Source organism: Salmo salar, chromosome ssa05 (assembly GCF_905237065.1).
Source record: "Salmo salar chromosome ssa05, Ssal_v3.1, whole genome shotgun sequence".
Classification (NCBI taxonomy): Eukaryota; Metazoa; Chordata; class Actinopteri; order Salmoniformes; family Salmonidae; genus Salmo; species Salmo salar.
In genome coordinates, this window is record NC_059446.1 from 41,797,654 (window position 1) to 41,818,709 (window position 21,056).

At 42.2% G+C, this 21,056-nt stretch overlaps 1 protein-coding gene across 1 annotated transcript in view; it reads right to left on the minus strand.

Moving 5' to 3' along the window:
- LOC106604930 (5-hydroxytryptamine receptor 4) overlaps positions 1 to 21,056 on the minus strand; it is a 166,155-nt gene that overhangs the window by 79,788 nt on the left and 65,311 nt on the right. The window contains exons 3-4 of the mRNA XM_014200070.2: positions 3,953 to 4,066; positions 780 to 980 (exon numbers count right to left, since the gene is read on the minus strand). Coding sequence (XP_014055545.1) covers positions 780 to 980; positions 3,953 to 4,066 — 315 coding nt within the window. The remainder of the gene's footprint in view (positions 1 to 779; positions 981 to 3,952; positions 4,067 to 21,056) is intronic.

Consider the following 21,056-nt stretch of genomic DNA (forward strand, 5'->3'; position numbering starts at 1 on the left):
ATGACAATGCCACCGTGCACAAAGCAAGGGCCATTCAGAAATGGTTTGTTGAGACGGTGTGGAAGAACTGGCCTGCACAGAGCCCTGACCTCAACCTTTTTGGGATGAATTGGAATACTGACTGCGAGCCATGCCTAATCGCCCAACATCAGTGCCCGACCTCAATAATGCTCTTGTGGCTGAATGGAAGCAAGTCCCTGCAGCAATATCTAGTGGAAAGTATTCCCAGAAGAGTTGAGGCTATTAAAGCAGCAAAGGGGGGACCAACTCCATATTCATGCCCATGATTTTGGATTGAGATTTTCAGTGAGCAGGTGTCCACATATTTTTGGTCATATAGTGTATGTAAGCCCAGCATATCACACAACTATTTCAATGTCTCATACAGTAGTCCTCAGAATCGTTTTGTTTTTATATTTAACCTTTATTTAACTAGGAAGGTCAGTTAAGAACAAATTCTTATTTACAATGACAGCCTAGGAACAGTGGGTTAACTGCCTTGTTCATGGGGCAGAACAACAGATTTTTACCTTGTCAGTTTGGGGATTAAATCTAGCAACATTTTGGTTACTGGCCCAATGCTCTAACCACTAGGCTACCTGCTGCATCTTGATAAAGTCAATAACAGGAAGTGCCATCCTACTGTAAGTCAGTTAATAAAATAGGATGTGTTGCAAAATGTGTTGATGGTTTGATACTGTTAGTACGATACTAAATACTATATCTACTGACTTCATGTTGGCATCGTTCCAAGCCAGTTGTTGAGCAGTGGTGCTTACCTGTCCAAAGCTATGCAACATAGGTGTAATATGGAGGCTGTTGTCAACAGTACATCTAGAGATGTCCGGACCAGGCAGAAGGTTTCTCCATAAATCCAGTTCTGGTGAATCAGTTCTATGGCACCAAACGGCATCACCAGCACCGACACCATCAGGTCTGCAAAGGCCAGCGATACTATGAAGTAGTTGGTCTTGATTTTCCTGGGAGAGAATTGAGTGAGAGGTATCTTATTGGCTATATGTTTAAAGATGATTTCCATTGTTAACTTGAAACAGCATAGGTGTATCATATGGTAGTATGTATGATATAGGAATGTTGTGGAAAAATAATAAATAATCCAGAACACACTGAAAAGAACAGAAGGACTGTCTACTAGAGGTAAATGCATATAAACATACAATATTATAGATTTTTGTCATGTGAGAGTATGTATGTACAGAGGTATGCACTAAACTATTTAATTGTTTGAATTGTCTGTTACACATGACAACAGATTTACCATTTAAATATGCTTTCACTATACATCTTGTAAATCTCCACCTTGCAGTAAATATTGGTAATAACTAAATTAAATTGAGAGAGAGAGAGAGAGAGAGAGAGAGAGAGAGAGAGAGAGAGAACCCCTTACAAAAAAAAACAGGAAAAAAATAACTTGTGAAAGTGAGATTTTCACAGTTGGAGTTTTCTTACCTGTGACAAATGTGATTTTCACATGAATGTTTTCTTACATGTGAAACTGCAAATTAGATTTTCATATGTGGAATTGTAAGTTCACATGTGAAAAACAGTCACATATAAAAATCTAATTTGCAGTTCGTATGTGAATAACTTTCACATGTGAAAATCTCACTACACTTGTGGAATTTCAAGTTAAAATGTGAAAAACAATCACATGGAAGTTTTTCACTTATGAAACTGCAAATGTGATTTTTACATATGAATGTTTTTCACATGAAAATACATTTCCACTTCTGAAAGTGGGATTATCACATGGAGTTCTCTTCAATGTGAACCTGAACATTTTGTTTTCAACTCTAATTGTAATACATGTGAAAATATGGTTTCACGTGTGAAATTTAAGCTCAACATATAAAAACAGCTGTTTCACATGTGAAAATGCTAATTTGTCATGTATGTTTATGTTAAGGAAACATATGGTGAGAGAGACAGGGAGAGATTGAAAGAGATTACATTAGAGGAGAAAAAGAGAGCGATAGCTTGTGTGAGACAGAGAGGAAGGGGAGAGAGAGAGAGAGAGAATCAGTGATGTAGAGCCACTGGTGTGGCGGCGTCCCTCCTTTCAGTCTGTTTGAGAAAGACCAGAGCCCTGGGCACTCCATTAATGACAAATAAAATTCTCGGTGAGGCAACCGCTCAGAGCCCGCTCGGCTAAAAATAGCTGCCTGAGAACGGCTAACGGCTGTCAAATCCCGTTGTCATTTAACCAGAACATGCCATAAATGCTTTTTACCAGCTATCTGTTAACAACAGATTCAAAACTGAATGCAGTATCTAAAGAATATAAGATCATATTTGCAGTGATGCAAATGAATTGAATAAATAAAATACTGGATTTTTTTAACATAAAAAGCTAAATCATCTCGTCGCCACTGGGTTCGCCACTGAACTGAAGCCTAATTAAAAGGCCTAAAATATGCAAATCAGCATTGCTGTCACAATTGGGGCAGGGGACATAAAAAGACCCCAGTAAAAACAGAGAGCAAGAGAGAGAGAGCGAGAGAGAGAGAGAGCAAGAGAGCAAGAGAGAGTGGAATGATGATGATTTGAATTAGTGCAATGTGTCAATGACAGTAAAGCCATATCCAGTTTTCCATTTTGGTAATCAACTTGCAGAAGTTGAGGCTGGCTCTGTGGCTCTGCCTCCAGCTGCACAATGTCTCCCATTAAGGCTAAGCCGTCTTACGACAGCTCTCATTTTATGGATGGCTGGAACAGGTGTGCTATTACAGGGTAAATTGGTGATTGTGGATGAATTCTCCAGAGTGCGGGGAATGGGCTCTGGTAGAAGTACTGCTTCACGTCACTATTAATCTGAGCTGCAGGGAAGTCATGGTGGGAGGAAAGGAGCAGGGTAATTGGCATAGTGGGTTTCACAAACATCCTTTCTGAATTTAAAAATAATCCTCTAGTTTTTCAAAGTATCTGTAATCTGATTACAATATTTTGTTTACACTTTTTCTCCCCAATTGGTAGTATAGTTTTGTCCCATCGCTGCGACTCCCATACGGACTCAGGAGAGGCGAAGTTCAAGAGCCATGCGTCCTCTGAAACACAACCCTGCAAAGCCGCACTGCTTCTTGAAACTATGCCTGCTTAACCCGGAAGCCAGCCGCACCAATGTGTCAGAGGAAACACCGTACAGCTGGCAACCGAAGTCAGCGTGCATGCGCCCAGCTGCCACAAGGAGTCGCTAGAGCGCGATGGGACAAGGACATCCCAGTCGGCCAAACCCTCCCCTAACCCGGACGATGCTGGGTCAATTGTGCGCCACCTCATGGGTCTCCCGGTCGTGGCCGGCTGCAACACAGCCCGGGATCGTTTTTGGGGCTGAACATTTGGATGACTAGGGATTTGAAGTTAACACTACCAAGAATCCCTCCTGGTGCTGTCATTTCCTGAGTGTGTGTGCGTGCGTACATGCTGTGTAAACAGTGAAAAGTACTATTGTCTCTTCCATCAGGGGTGCTGAAAGATGATACTATCCCCAGGTTATCAGACAGCCTTTCCCTTCCGGCATCTGACTGTTGGCATGCTAGAGTCACTGCACGCCAAGCTAGTAACTCAACCTGCAAGGGACTGGGATCACAATAGACCACTCAGTAGGAGGTGCTCTTTTAATGAGAAAACAATTACTGCATAATACTGTCAGCGCAGGATCATTCAAATCTGGACTGATTCAGGCTGTGTGTGGTGCAACAAGGTGATAAGATGCTAAAACAGAAGAAAGAGTGCATTTGCTTCGGCCAGAGCAGGATGAGCGAGCGAGACACAGACACACAGACAGACAGACAGACAGACAGACAGACAGACAGACAGACAGACAGACAGACAGACAGACAGACAGACAGACAGACAGACAGACAGACAGACAGACAGACAGACAGACAGACAGACAGACAGACAGACAGACAGACAGTAGGGAGAGACTAACCTGAGCTGGCGGTCCTTGCAGACAGCTGTCATGACCAGGAGGTTCCCCAGGACACTCATGAGCATCACCAGGGAAAGGAAGCAGATGAGAGCAATCCTCTTCGGCATGCTGTTGCTGTGGTTACGACAGGAGAGAGGACAACCACTCAGTGAATATATCAATAACCAACCATGAAGTAATAACTGATTGGTAAGTTATTTCCATGTAATAACCTTCCCGGTCCAAGTATACCTACATTTCAACTGGACAATTGAGTCTTGTGAAAGAACACATTCCCGAATTAGTAAAACATCACTGACAATATAGTCACCTGTTACAAGAAAAAGTTTGTTTTGACACTTACATTTATACAATGAGTTAAAGGAACATATTTCTTCAGATTTGCAGTCGACTGTTAATGATCCAACTAAATGTTACATGATGACTGGAGAAACTAAAACTGGTTCTGTCACCTTGGTAACATGAATTTGTAGGCAGGCAATGTCCAGACAACACTGCCAAAATCCCGGCTAATGTGTCATGTTTGTGATAATTAAAGGTAATTATCTGTCACGACAATGATTTAAAGTCCTTAAAATGATTTGCATAGTTGTGAATGTTTGATATATTTAATCTCCTGATGTTTGTAGTTTTCACACTCCAGGTTTTACAGTCAGTCTAAGTATCCACACTACCTCACTACTACATTTGTTGCCCCTGGGAGTTTATACAGTGAATAGTAGAATACATTTATCAACCCAGCTATACTATAATCTTTCTATTTTCATTTTTTGTCTCAGATCAGTCTTATTTGCTGCCTTCATTATGTTAATTTATTTGACCTAAAGTTACCTCAAGTCTAAAATCTAGAGCTACCTCACTTAAAGGTCCAATGCAGCCATTTTTATCTCAATATTTAATCATTTCTGGGTAACGATAAAGTACCTTACTGTGATTGTTTATTTTTGACAATTTTAATTGAAAACAAAGATACCTTCTTAGCAAAGAGCAATTGCTCAAGCAAGACAGTTTCTAGGGCTTTTTGGGAGTGGTCTGAGTGGGGATGGGAAAACTGAAAACAAGCAGAGAGGTTTGGAACTCTCTTTCTTATTGGTCTATTAACTCATTTACCACCTGGTGAAGTCACTAGGCAGGCCAAAACTCCATCTCACCAAAACAGGCGGAAATTCCAGGCAGTCGTTTCAAACAGCTCTTACACTGAATGGGCATTATCATGATTTTCACAGTATTATTCCAATCTGAGTGTGGAAAGGAAATATATATATATATATATATATATTTAAAATCTAGTTTTTGCTTGCACTGGGCCTTTAAGAACTGAACTATCACCAAATTCTTAATGTAGCTACTTCCCAAAACTTCCCACAGCATCACAGCAAGTTTAAAAGGACATTTCATTTCTCGAAGATGAAGCATTAATTTGATGTCAGCTCCTACAGGTATGTTCTAATCAGAAACACAGAGTTCTGACAGTTACTCAGCATCCACCTCCTCTAGCAATTAAACAACATACACTACACCTAGAGGTGGAGAAAGATGCCAACTCAACATGTAGGATTTGTTGTAAAAATTTGACCTCTCCCTGATGACAATTCACATTCATGTACTGTAGTCATTTCAATTGTTTTTATTACATCTAGTTGACATTGATGGCAGACAAATAATACTGCCTTTCTTGTGATGGCTTTGTCATTATAGTCTTCTAACTACATACAGTGCTGTGAAAAAGTATTTGCCCCTTCCTGATTTCTTATTTTTTTGCACATTTGTCACACTTAAATGTTTCAGATCATCAAACACATTTTTATATTACACAAAGATAACCCAAAATGCAGTTTTTAAGTGATAATTTTATTTATTAAGGGAAAAATGCTATCCGAACCTTCATGGCCCTATGTGACAAATTTGTTAAGGTCAGTGTTCACGACTCAACCATAAGTAAAAGACTGGGCAAAAATGGCATCCATGGCAGAGTTCCAAGGCAAAAACCACTGCTGACCAAAAAGAACATAAAGGCTCGTCTCACTTTTGGCAAAAAACATCTTGATGATCCCCAAGACTTTTGGGAAAATATTCTGTGGACTGACGAGACAAAAGTTGAACTTTTTGGGAAGGTGTGTGTCCCATTACATCTGGCATAAAAGTAACACAGCATTTCAGACAAAGAACATCATACCAACAGTCAAATATGGTGGTGGTAGTGTGATGGTCTGGGGCTTCTTTGCTGCTTCAGGACCTGGATGACTTGCTGTAATTGATGGAACCACGAATTCTGCTCTCTACCAAACAATCCTGAAGGAGAATGTCCGGCTATCAGTTCGTGACCTCAAGCTGAAGCGCACTTGGGTTCTGCAGCAGGACAATGATCCAAAACACACCAGCAAGTCCACCTCTGAATGGCTTAAAAAAAACTAAATGAAGGTTTTGGAGTGGCCTAGTCAAAGTCCGGACTTGAATCCGATTGAGATGCTGTGGCGTGACCTTAATTCACGCTCGAAAACCCTCCAATGTGGCTGAATTAAAACAATTCTGCATGAGTGGGCCAAAATTCCTCCACAGCGATGTGAAAGACTCATTGCCAGTTATCGCAAACGCTTGATTGCAGTTGTTGCTGCTGAGGGTGGCACAACCAGTTATTAGGTTTAGGGGGCAATTACTTTTTAATATAGGGCCATGAAGGTTCGGATAGCTTTTTTCCCTTAATAAATAAAATGATCACTTAAAAACTGCATTTTGTGTTTACTTGGGTTATCTTTGAGTAATATTAAAATGTGTTTGATGATCTGAAACATTTAAGTGTGACAAATGTGCAAAAAAATAAGGAATCAGGAAGGGGGCAAAAAAAAATTCACAGCACTGTAAGTACTGTTTAGTAAGGCTTTGATATCAAGTTTAAATGTAGTTCAGATATTCTAACTGCAACTCATTGTAAAGAAGTCCAACTCAAACTCCAACAGATTTTCAGTGATGCATCTACATGTGTGTGATGACATCTGAAACATTTGACCCTTAGCCGTACAATTGAGCTCTACCTAACAGACAATCAGTGAGCAACAGCTCAATCAACACTCCAACCCCAAGACAGATGACCTAAGGCTCAGTGAACACACCAGCCCAGTAGTTTAATCTGCTACATGACTACAATTGCATAACCCGTCACAATCAACCGCAATATGGTACTTTGCGCATTTATTTATTATAATCACACCTAAGCCAGAGGCATTACTAATATTCATCTCACCATAATTCAGTTTATATTGGGGAATGCTGTCCCTTTCACAGGCCTATCAAATCACAATCAAGCCCCTTGGCCGTGCTGGTGTCCTCCATGCAAATTGTTATTATAAACAATAGCTATCTGGACATGAAAATGTAATTAGTGGTTCCTCTCAGTAGGAGTGTCCTAACAACCTATTATGTACTCCAGGGCAAAGTGTCTGTCTGTCTGCTCCAAATATTCACTCACTCATCTCTACAAAAGTACAGTGTCAAAATGTTATCAGAGCCACAAAAACAGACTATGCAGAGTGATGTGGAGAAAATTGAGTGCAGTATGTTCTCCTCAATTAGGCTTAAAGGCTGTAAAGTAAAGTGCATTTCAGCGGATAGTGGTGCATAATAACTGAAATATAACTGAAGTGAATGACTCAAAGCATTAGGGTAAGTGCTTATTTCAACATGAACCAAGCAGAAAGACTGCTAGACAAACTATCAGAAGGTATCACTACCCTGTTTAGTCATACCGAGAGATTTCTCAACATGTCAGGAATAATGTCAACGCTAGCTATAAACCAAGCTATATTCCTCTAAAACATTTTTTTGTTCATTTTCAGGAGTTTTGTTATCTGTACAAGTCAATATATGCAACTCAATAACATCAATCTGGGTGGTCACAGACATTGACAAACAAAAACACAAAAAATGTTAATCTTGCATTTACAATAGAGTTATGTATTTAAAGCTTTAGTCAATAATAGTTTGACTCAACCCTATATTTATTGTAACACAGAATTTGTTGTTAAAAAAATCAGTTGAAAGTTGTAAGTGCACCTTGGCTGAGATTTGAATTTAAGTGGCCCCAGGCAGCCTATGTTATTTTAGTCCCAATGATTATTTTATTTTCAAAGATGGGCCTTTCTATGAGACCACTGCTGCTTATACTTGCCTCTTGTGGCATATTTATGTTCACGCATTGAAGTGATGGAGAATGCTTCAGACAAGTGTTATTCTTATTGTTATCTTTACCTCTTGTGAAACTGATTTTTCAGCCAGAAATAGTTTAGGAGGGTAGAAAACAATGAATGCATGAAGTACAATCTGGTTGAAAAGTATCAAGCACTCCAGAGTAAATGTATCAAAATGCATGGTTCGGACTTGAGAGGTATATTGATTGCTATGCAGTTTTCTAGATAAAAATATTAAACCTCTGGCTCATGAAAAAAAAACAAGGTTAAGAACTTAAATGAGAGATTCAGTCAAAACATTTGATAGAAAAAAAGCTTATAGACAGAGGTTACTATAGGTTGGCAGAAAGCTTTTAATAAGAGTTTATTAAAATGTGATGTTTATTTGCTTAGTGTCATGATTGCAAATGTCAAGTTAGCAAGATACATTTTATTGCCTTATATCATCACTTCATACAGATGAAAGAGAGAGTTCTATCTAGGTCTAGGAACCGATGAAACAGTCCCATAACATCACTGCTTGTTCAGCTTTCAAGCCCTGACAGCCAAAGGGGTATCTTCAGAAATACAGCATAATATATGACTTGAGATACTTGAAATTAGCCCTCAAAGTTAAAAGTTAGATTTTACATCAATTACTAGAAGTGATCCAAATGAGATGCATGTCAGTCTCTGTTATTATGGATGTTTAAATGTTCTGGACAGGACTTTAGTCTACATCCCAAATATTCCCTACATAGTGCAATACTTTTGACCATTTGGGATGCATGCAAATTTGATTCATATTTCTTCATACAGATACAACAAAAGGGCAGGACACAGGACAAGACCATAGGCATACAATTATAAATAATTTTCCACTCTGTTAACTTGTTCTAGTCCTCTTTTCTCTAAAGACAGTTGACAAAAGAGCCTATTCAGGTCACAGAGCTTCTGGCCCCCCATACGGCCACATGAAATGGCATAGCAGAGGCGATGTGACAGGGCTGTTTTCCTATCTGCAAAGTGTGGCAGGCATGGTGGTTAAAACTAATGAACTGTGACTGAGATAATCAACCTCTTGTACTTCGTCATGCCAGACACTAAAACTAGCTACAGATGTAGGATTTTAATTTGAGACACTTTGCTACAGCAGGAAAATAATCCTGCAGCAACAGGAAATGTGAATTATTCTGTGGATTATAATTCATGGACATTTTTTTTGTAGGGATTGATAGATTTTTTGTTAGGGCAATCAAGGAAATTACAAACTTTAGAAGCCTTTTTAAACCTTGAATACACTACCAGTTTGCATTTCCTGCTGTGCAGGAAAATTCTGAGCAATAAAAGAGTGATCAAATTAAGATCCTACATCTGTAGCTGTCTCACAGACAGACTGGTAGATAAGCATGGACAGAGTCTGTCAAACTAGATCTGATCCCTACTTTCTATGAGAAGAATATGACTGACTACGCAATTAGATATTTGTTGTGACAAGAGCACTTTGGCAATTGTGTCTAGAGAGAAAAATCTGTATACTGTAATATATATATCTGTACTGTATATCAGTAATCTGCATTTGTATAATACAAATGACAAAAAAATGCTCATGCTTTTGAAAGATGTAAATGTTGATGAGCATAATTCAAGGACCATAATAATTAGAGGAACATCATATGTAAGAAAATACTCTCATTATGACACATCCTAGAGTAAAGCATAATTCTGACAGTTTACACATAAACACTGAGCATTCCATCATTCAGTGAAACTAAATAGGCTAGGTCAATTGAAATGACCATCACCAATCATATACAACGTAATACATTTATTTCCTTGCAATAATCAATCATTTATTTGCCTTATCCTGTTTGTGGCATAGCTTGTAATAGAAAGGAAATCTGTAAATGGCTTGCACCTGGGGTGGGATTTGATTGCTCCTCATTTAAACTGTCTTTGAATGTGACTTCCTTCAGTCCCAGTGGATAAAGAGGTCCTTTAGGGTGAAACTGAATTAGCACTGAAGCTGAAAAGATGATTGACACGCTTCCATTTTCTGCCTTGTATTGTTTTCTTCTTTTTTCAGAAAGAATTACCAAGTGAATTCAGTCTATGCCACGCTATTCCATTCCACACCAACCGTATACTCACTGCACACGGTCAATTTGTTCACATTAGATACATGCATACTTCACATTGCTGATGTTTTGCCAAACATATCGGCACTGTGTCAAAATACACATCACCTCTACTGTAACCAATATAAATGATAATGATGGTGATGATGATGATGATGATTGACAATGATGTTGATGACCATTCCTCAGCGATATCATCCAGTTTCATAAGTAGCAGCAGTGAAAGCAGCAGCATGCAATAGAGCAGGGCTTTATGATGGCATAATTGACAGAAGTAATATGGCAGTAATATGGCAGTGTGTAGACTGTGTCAGTGATACATTCTTATATCCCGTCTACGCTTGACATTCTTGTGAAATCACATCTATGATAACCACCGTCAAAGACCCGTATGAATTGCCTTTCAACATTGCATGTTTGACATTGTGAATCACAAGACTTTAGCTACACTCTTAGGGGGAAAAAAGCTTCTTAATTTTTTCCTATGGGAGAACCCTTTTTGGTTCAAGGTAGAACCCTTTTGTGGTGAAAAAAAGGTTACACTAAGAACCTTTTCGTGGTGAAAGGGTTCCAGGTAGAAACTCATATTACTGAAAGGGTTCCAGTTATTTTCAGAGGGTTCTCCTATGTGGACAATTGAAGAACCCTTTATGGTTCAAAAAGGTGGCACCTTCTTTTCTAAGAGTTTACTTTACTAATCGAACGATGCAAGAAAGACCTCCCCAATCCAATGCTGCACCTGCACCTGTCTTTTTACAGGTACTATCCACATACATTCTACCTCTATATTTGGCACCCAGTCTGCAGCTCAACATCATGAACCAGACATACATTGGCCGGGTCAGAAATCTGTCTTGCCTACTAGTTTCTAACACTAAATACTGTGTAATAATCGTACTACATACTATTTAGAACGTACTGTTTAGTAAAAATGAATGCAGTACATTTACAAAAAAAACATGACAAATTTGCACTTTCACATGTCAAATCGCGACACATTTTCACATGTGAGGGGAATAACATATTTTCACCTCACGTAAATTGCGGTTCCACATGTTAAAAAAAAATCACATATGAAAATCTCATTTTCACATGTGGAATTGCAAGTTCACATGTGAAAATCAATCACATGCGAAAATAAAATGTGCAGGTTCACATGTAAGAAAGCCTATAGGGAAAAGGTCACGACCTGGCAGTGTGGTGCCAGGACAACAACGTCTCCCTCAACATCAGCAAGACAAAGGAGCTGATCGTGTACTACAGGAAACGGAGGGCCATGTACGCCCCCCATCCACATCTAGTGGAGCGGGTCGAGAGCATCAAGATCCTCGGTGTCCACATCACTAAGGAATTAACATGGTCCACACACACCAACACAGTCGTGAAGAAGTCACAACAATGCCTCTTTCCCCTCACAAGGCTTAAAAGATTTGGCATGGGCCATCAGATCCTCAAAAGGTTCTACAGCTGCACCATCGAGAGCATCTTGACTGGCTGCATCACCACTTGGTTTGGCAATTGCTAGGCATCCAGATGTGCTAGAGGGTAGTGCGTTCAGCCCAGTACATCACTGGGGCTGAGCTCCCTGCCATCCAGGACCTCTATACCAGGCGATGTCAGAGGAAGGCCCTAAAACATTGACCCACCTACACTGCTGCTGCTGTTTATTATCTATTCTGTTGCCTATTTATTTTATCCCTACCTATACTGTATTTATCTACCTCAGTTAGCTCGCACCTCTGCACATTGACTCAGTACTGGTACCATGTGTATATAGCCAACTTATCGTTACTCATTGTGTATTTATTCTTTGAGTTATAATTCTTTCTATAATTGCTCTATTTTTCTCTCTGCGTTGTTGGAGCCTGTAAGTAAGCATTTCACTGTTAGTCTACACCTATTGTTTATGACGCATGTGATAAATAACGTTTGATTTGATTTAGAGCTAGTGAGTCATTTTCTCCTAGAGATGGGCCAGATATGCCATGTCTAAGACAAGGGATACCTTTCTGTTGTTTGGATACGTCTTCACCTTGGCAAAGGGCAGACAGAGGAAAAATAGCATCTTCCATTTGTCCTTTTAAAATGGGATAATGTGCTTTGTGGTTGCCTCGATCAAAAAGTTCAAGTATATAATGAAATGGAACCTGAACTGGGTGTGTTGTCCCCACTGACCTGTCCTACACTGTGGAACTCAGACTCCTGACTGACTCTACATGTACCTGGCCTCTAATGACAGTCCATATTACATTAAAAGACTCAGAGATGTTATCTGGCTAAAATAAACACTTTCTCTTTTCACAATCCTGCTAATGGACTTTCAAATGAGCCATTTCCGTGAATAATCACACTCATACAACCAATTCCATTTAACGTATACAGGACATACAGTACCAGTTAAAAGTTTGGACACACCTACTCATTCCAGGGTTTTTCTTTATTTTTACTATTTTCTACATTGCAGAATACTAGTGAAGACATCAAAAATATGAAATAATGCATATGGAATCATGTAGTAACCACAAAAGTGTTAAACAAAAAAATATGTATTTTATATTTGAGATTCTACAAAGTAGCCACCCTTTGCCTTGATGGCAGCTTTGCACTCTCTTGGCATTCTCTCAACCAGCTTCATGAGGTAGTCACCTGAAATGCATTTCAATTAACAGGTGTGCCTTGTTAAAAGTTCATTTGTGAAATTTCTTTCCTTCTTAATTAGTTTGAGCCAAATCAGTTGTGTTGTGACAAGGTAGGGATGGCATACAGAAGATAGCCCTATTTGATAAAAGACCAAGCCCATGTTATGGCAAGAACAGCTCAAATAAGCAAAGAGAGGACCGCCAAGGGAAAGGAAAACCCAGAGTTACCTCTGCTGCAGAGGATACGTTCATTAGAGTTACCACCCTCAGAAATTGCAGCCTAAATAAATGATCCACAGAGTTCAAGTAACAGATACATCTCAACACCAATAAGAAGAAGTGACTTGCTTGGGCCAAGAAACATGAGCAATGGACATTAGACCGGTGGAAATCTGTCTGACTTCCGGTTTGGAGCGAGCAGTCGCACCACGCTTCGCTCCACAGGTAATATTACACTTTGCTACATTACAACGGCTTGATTTGTTTGATCTGAGCAATTCTTCTTAGCTAGCTACATAGCCGTCTTTGTATCAAAGATAATTGTGTAGTTTAGAGTAACTGAGTAATTATCGAGGCTAGCTATCTTCGTCCTCCTAACGTAGTCAACACTGCTAGCTGCTAGCTAGCTAGTCATCACTGTTAGCTAGCCAACTTCTACCGACTAGCAGCACCGCAGAAACTATTACATTACAACGCAACGACTTGATTAGTGTGGCGTTAGTGTTAGTTAGCCAGCTACATAGTTGTCTTTGCTGTCTCTGTATCTAAGATAATTGTGTAGTTTGAGTTTGAGTATTATCGAGGTGTGCTAGCCAGCCGCGACGCGGCGCCAGACTTACTCAACACACCTAGTCATCATTAACCCACTGCCAGCTAGCCAACCGTTACCGACTAGCAGCGCTGTAGTTACTAATACTTTACAACGGAACGATTTGACTAGTGCAGTGTTACCTAGCTAGCTACCTAGTTGTCTTTGTCATAGCTTGATAATTGTTAATTGATAATTGTTAGCTAGCCAGCCATCGAGGTTAGCTAGCCAGCTATTTCCGTCCCCCGCGACGCCATTTTTCCTAACCTAGCCAACTAGCCAACTATTACCGACGAGCAGCATTGTTGAAACTAAATACACTACAAGGAACGTCTTGATTAGTGTTATGTTAGCTAGCTAGCTACAAAGTTGCTTTGTATCATGACAAGGTGTAGTACTGAAACTACCGAGGTTACCTAGCCAGCTACACGTTCAAAGTCAACAACGCAGCCACTGCTAGCTAGCCTACTCCACCAGCCAGCAGTACTGTATCATTTTAGTCAATAACATTTTTGCAACGTAAGCTTAACTTCCTGAACATTCGAGACGTGTAGTCCACTTGTCACTCCAATCTCATTTGCAATAGCGTAGCCTCTTCTGTAGCTTGTCTACTATGTGTCTGCCTATCCCTGTTCTCTCTCCTCTGCACAGGCCATACAAACGCTCCACACCGCGTGGCCGCTGCCACTCTAACCTGCTGGTCCCAGCGCGCACGACCCACGTGGAGTTCCAGGTCTCCGGCAGCCTCTGGAACTGCCGGTCTGCGGCCAACAAGGCTGAGTTCATCTCAGCCTATGCTACCCTCCAGTCCCTAGACTTCCTGGCGCTGACGGAAACATGGATCACCACAGATAACACTGCTACTCCTACTGCTCTCTCCTCGTCTGACTACATGTTCTCGCATACCCCTAGAGCATCGAGCCAGCGGGGTGGTGGCACTGGAATCCTCATCTCTCCCAAGTGGACATTCTCTCTTTCTCCCCTGACCCATCTGTCTATCTCCTCATTTGAATTCCATGCTGTCACAGTTACCAGCCCTTTCAAGCTTAACATCCTTATCATTTATCGCCCTCCAGGTTCCCTTGGAGAGTTCATCAATGAGCTTGACGCCTTGATAAGTTCCTTTCCTGAGGATGGCTCACCTCTCACAGTTCTGGGTGACTTTAACCTCCCCACGTCTACCTTCGACTCATTCCTCTCTGCCTCCTTCTTTCCACTCCTCTCCTCTTTCGACCTCACCCTCTCACCTTCCCCCCCTACTCACAAGGCAGGCAATACGCTTGACCTCATCTTTACTAGATGCTGTTCTTCCACTAATCTCATTGCAACTCCCCTCCAAGTCTCCGACCACTACCTTGTATCCTTTTCCCTCTCGCTCTCATCCAACACTTCTCACTCTCCCCCTACTCGGATGGTATTGCGCCGTCCCAACCTTCGCTCTCTCTCTCCCGCTACTCTCTCCTCTTCCATCCTATCATCTCTTCCCTCTGCTCAAACCTTCTCCAACCTATCTCCTGATTCTGCCTCCTCAACCCTCCTCTCCTCCCTCTCTGCATCCTTTGATTTCCTCTGTCCCCTATCCTCCAGGCCGGCTCGGTCCTCCCCTCCTGCTCCGTGGCTCGAAGACTCACTGCGAGCTCACAGAACAGGGCTCCGGGCAGCCGAGCGGAAATGGAGGAAAACTCGCCTCCCCTGCGGACCTGGCATCCTTTCACTCCCTCCTCTCTACATTTTCCTCTTCTGTCTCTGCTGCTAAAGCCACTTTCTACCACTCTAAACTCCAAGCATCTGCCTCTAACCCTAGGAAGCTCTTTGCTACCTTCTCCTCCCTCCTGAATCCTCCTCCCCCTCCCCCCCTCCTCCCTCTCTGCGGATGACTTCGTCAACCATTTTGAAAAGAAGGTTGACGACATCCGATCCTCGTTTGCTAAGTCAAACGACACTGCTGGTCCTGCTCACACTGCCCTACCCTGTGCTTTGACCTCTTTCTCCCCTCTCTCTCCAGATGAAATCTCGCGTCTTGTGACGGCCGGCCGCCCAACAACCTGCCCACTTGACCCTATCCCCTCCTCTCTTCTCCAGACCATTTCCGGAGACCTTCTCCCCTACCTCACCTCGCTCATCAACGCATCCTTGACCGCTGGCTACGTCCCTTCCGTCTTCAAGAGAGCGAGAGTTGCACCCCCTTCTGAAAAAAACCTACACTCGATCCCTCCGATGTCAACAACTACAGACCAGTATCCCTTCTTTCCTTTCTCTCCAAAACTCTTGAACGCGCCGTCCTTGGCCAGCTCTCTTGCTATCTCTCTCAGAATGACCTTCTTGATCCTAATCAGTCAGGTTTCAAGACTGGGCATTCAACTGAGACTGCTCTTCTCTGTGTCACGGAGGCTCTCCGCACTGCTAAAGCTAACTCTCTCTCCTCTGCTCTCATCCTTCTAGACCTATCTGCTGCCTTTGATACCGTGAACCATCAGATCCTCCTCTCCACCCTCTCCGAGCTGGGCATCTCCGGCACCGCGCACGCTTGGATTGCGTCCTACCTGACAGGTCGCTCCTACCAGGTGGCGTGGCGAGAATCTGTCTCCGCACCACGTGCTCTCACCACTGGTGTCCCCCAGGGCTCTGTTCTTGGCCCACTCCTATTCTCGCTATACACCAAGTCACTTGGCTCTGTCATATCCTCACATGGTCTCTCATATCATTGCTATGCAGATGACACACAATTAATCTTCTCCTTTCCCCCTTCTGACAACCAGGTGGCGAATCGCATCTCTGCATGTCTGGCAGACATATCAGTGTGGATGACGGATCACCACCTCAAGCTGAACCTCGGCAAGACGGAGCTGCTCTTCCTCCCGGGGAAGGACTGCCCGTTCCATGATCTCGCCATCACGGTTGACAACTCCCTTGTGTCCTCCTCCCAGAGTGCTAAGAGCCTTGGCGTGACCCTGGACAACACCCTGTCGTTCTCCACCAACATCAAGGCGGTGACCCGATCCTGTAGGTTCATGCTCTACAACATTCGCAGAGTACGACCCTGCCTCACACAGGACGCGGCGCAGGTCCTAATCCAGGCACTTGTCATCTCCCGTCTGGATTATTGCAACTCGCTGTTGGCTGGGCTCCCTGCCTGTGCCATTAAACCCCTACAACTCATCCAGAACGCCGCAGCCCGTCTGGTGTTCAACCTTCCCAAGTTCTCTCACGTCACCCCGCTCCTCCGCTCTCTCCACTGGCTTCCAGTCGAAGCTCGCATCCGCTACAAGACCATGGTGCTTGCCTACGGAGCTGTGAGGGGAACGGCACCTCCGTACCTTCAGGCTCTGATCAGGCCCTACACCCAAACAAGGGCACTCCGTTCATCCACCTCTGGCCTGCTCGCCTCCCTACCTCTGAGGAAGCACAGTTCCCGCTCAGCCCAGTCAAAACTGTTCGCTGCTCTGGCACCCCAATGGTGGAACAAGCTCCCTCACGACGCCAGGACAGCGGAGTCAATCACCACCTTCCGGAGACACCTGAAACCCCACCTCTTCAAGGAATACCTGGGATAGGATAAAGTAATCCTTCTAACCCCCCCCCCTTAAAAGATTTAGATGCACTATTGTAAAGTGGTTGTTCCACTGGATATTATAGGTGAATGCACCAATTTGTAAGTCGCTCTGGATAAGAGCGTCTGCTAAATGACTAAAATGTACAAAAAAAATAAAAAAATGTAAAAATGTCCTTTGGTCTGATAAGTCCAAATTTGATATTTTTGGTTCCAACCGCCGTGTCTTTGTGAGATGCAGAGTAGGTGAACGGATGATCTCCGCATGTGTGGTTCCTACCGTGAAGCATGGAGGAGGAGGTGTGATGGTGTGCTTTGCTGGTGACACTGTCAGTGATTTATTTAGAATTCAAGGCACACTTAACCAGAATGGTTACCACAGTATTCTGCAGCGATACGACATCTCATCTGGTTTGTGCTTAGTGGGACTATCATTTGTTTTTCAACAGGAAAATGACCCAACACACCTCCAGGCTGTGTAAGGGCTATTTGACAAAGAAGGAAGGTAATGGAGTGGGGCATCAGATGGCCTGGCCTCCACAATCACCTGACCTCAACCCAATTTAGATGGTCTAGGATGAGTTGAACCACATCATGAAGGAAAAGCAGGCAACAAGTGCTCAGCATGTGTGGGAACTCCTTCAAGACTGTTGGAATAGCATTCCAGATTAAACTAATGCGAAGAGTGTGATTTGTTTAACACTTTTTTGATTACTACATGATCCCATTATTTCATAGTTTTGATGTCGTCACTTTATACTACAAAAGCTGAAGAACATACGCACATCCAGGAACTTTCCGCAGGTGCTGGAGTTGTAGGCAAACTCATCACATCTCTCAAGAATCGACGAATCCGTGAGACAAAACAATATTATCATGCAGTCACCTTACGTGATTATCTAAGGAATAAAATAATTCCACGAGGATTATGGATACAGAAAGCACCTGCTCTTGGTTCGAACAATCCCTCTTTTTGTGGCAGATGGTGCGAGATTCTTAATAAATGCTTTGTTTGATTCAATGGCGCTCACCATACAAGAAGTGACAGAACAATTGAGCACGACTAGAGAGCAAGTGACACAGTTAAATGTTGATCAAGAAAGCAAGATCACCGATAAGGACAAAAGAGAGAACATTCTGACCAATGTTGAAAACATTTTTGACAATCTTGCGGAGGAGACAAAGACAAACAAGCGGAAAAAAGTTTGTGTGTGATACTGCAGACTACAAGGAGTAGAAGGTATATTTATTTGGTTACACATCACCAAATAATTGTTAAAATACATTGTTTTGCAATGAAGGTCTACAGTAACTTCAAAAGCACTGTCTGGGGTAGCACCATGGTATAGCCGGAAAGACAGCTAGCTTCCGTCCTCCTCTGGCTACATTGACTTCCATACAAAACCTAGGAGGCTCGTAGGCCTCACTCCTTCCATAGACATACATGGTAATTATGACCACTTCCAGAGGACATCCTCCAACCAATCAAAACTTTTGTAGTATGAACTGACATGTTGTCCATGCAATCATAGAATTAGGATCAGAGAATGAACCTAGTGAGTTGTATTGGGATTGTGCCACAGAGCATTATGGGGGTTTTATGTGTTCGAACCCCTTTCATCATCCATTAAAAGATTAAAAAGAGAGGTTGACGCAGCACATTGTTTTGAGTGCACTCAAGTAGGCTTTCCACTTTCCTCCAGTATTTATTTAGCAAAGATAACACATCATCACTCTGGACAGACACATGCAAAAACTGATGATATAAATGTTGCGGCTAGGCTACACCTAAACATTTGAGATCTGACATTCTGTATGGGATGAAAACGAGACAATTTTTCAGTCTGATCAAATGTTTGCTACTAATAAGAGCAGCTGCATACATCCAATGTGCGCTGTCCATTTGGTCAGGGTAAACTAATTGGTAACATTATGTATTTCTAGTCCATTTGTGTGTCAGGAGAAAATGTGAATGTGATCAAATTTGGTTTATATTCAAAAGTATTAACTGGAATTAATCAATCAACATAGTGATGACAGAAGTGAGTACATTTTTTATAGGGCCTACAGTTACATAGAACTGCATGATGCAAACATTCATAAAGCAAGTTCAGCCCTGTGAGTTCTATTGTCTATCAGTAGAGGAAATCCCCTTCCTAATCTAGTCTAAATATAATTAATATGAACAAGTATAAGATTTCTGCAGTTTGACAAGGTTTTCATCCCCCCAGGGCCAAGAGTTTTTTTTCTGTTTTTTAAAACCATGTGACCTGATTTGGAAAAACTGGTCCCATCATAGCCCTTATAAAATATTTTTACAACTGACTTATCACTGTCATACCTTATAGGGCCCAGAGTTTTCCTGGTTAGGTAAACGGCTAAGGAAATACTCTGGGCCCCAGTTGGTAAAAATCCCCCCTCCCCCACCCCCCGCTCTGGGACCTATGGTGCCACCAGTCTGCTTGCAGTTGTCAGTTATAGTCAGGTATGTGGATGATCAAGGCGTTATTCAGGAATGTTTCTTGGGCTACTTTGATGTGTCAAGTGGGCGAGATGTGAACTCTGTGTTTAACTTCACGGATAAACTTTTTCAAACCATAAGATGGCGCAGCAGTAATGGAACGTATCTGCTCTTTGTATTTCCAGCTACAGTGAGGGAAAAAAAGTATTTGATCCCCTGCTGATTTTGTATGTTTGCCTGCTGACAAAGAAATTATCAGTCTATAATTTTAATGGTAGGTTTATTTGAACAGTGAGAGACAGAATAACAACAAAAAAATCCAGAAATACGCATGTCAAAAATGTTATAAATAGATTTGCATTTTAATGAGGGAAATAAGTATTTGATCCCCTCTCAATCAGAAAGATTTCTGGCTTCCAGGTGTCTTTTATACAGGTAACGAGCTGAGATTAGGAGCACACTCTTAACTTAAAGGGAGTGCTCCTAATCTCAGTTTGTTACCTGTATAAAAGACACCTGTCCACAAAAGCAATCAATCAATCAGATTCCAAACTCTCCACCATGGCCAAGACCAAAGAGCTCTCCAATGACGTCAGGGACAAGATTGTAGACCTGCACAAGGCTGGAATGGGCTACAAGACCATCGCCAAGCAGCTTGGTGAGAAGGTGACAACAGTTGGTCTGATTATTCGCAAATGGAAGAAACCCAAAAGAACTGTCAATCTCCCTCGGCCTGGGGCTCCATGCAAGATCTCACCTCTTGGAGTTGCAATGATCATGAGAACGGTGAGGAATCAACCCAGAACTACACGGGAGGATCTTGTCAATGATCTCAATGCAGCTGGGACCATAGTCACCAAGAAAACAATTGGTAACACATTACGCCGTGAAGGACTGAAATCCTGCAGCGCCCGCAAGGTCCCCCTGCTCAAGAAAGCACATGTACATGCCCGTCTGAAGTTTGCCAATGAACATCTGAATGATTCAGAGGACAACTGAGTGAAAGTGTTGTGGTCAGATGAAACCAAAATGGAGCTCTTTGGCATCAACTCAACTCGCCGTGTTTGGAGGAGGAGGAAGGCTGCCTATGACCCCAAGAACACCATCCCCACTGTCAAACATGGAGGTGGAAACATTATGCTTTGGGGGTGTTTTTCTGCTAAGGGGACAGGACAACTTCACCGCATCAAATGGACGATGGATGGGGCCATGTACCATCAAATCTTGGGTGAGAACCTCCTTCCCTCAGCCAGGGCATTGAAAATGGGTCGTGGATGGGTATTCCAGCATGACAATGACCCAAAACACACAGCCAAGGCAACAAAGGAGTGGCTCGAAAAGAAGC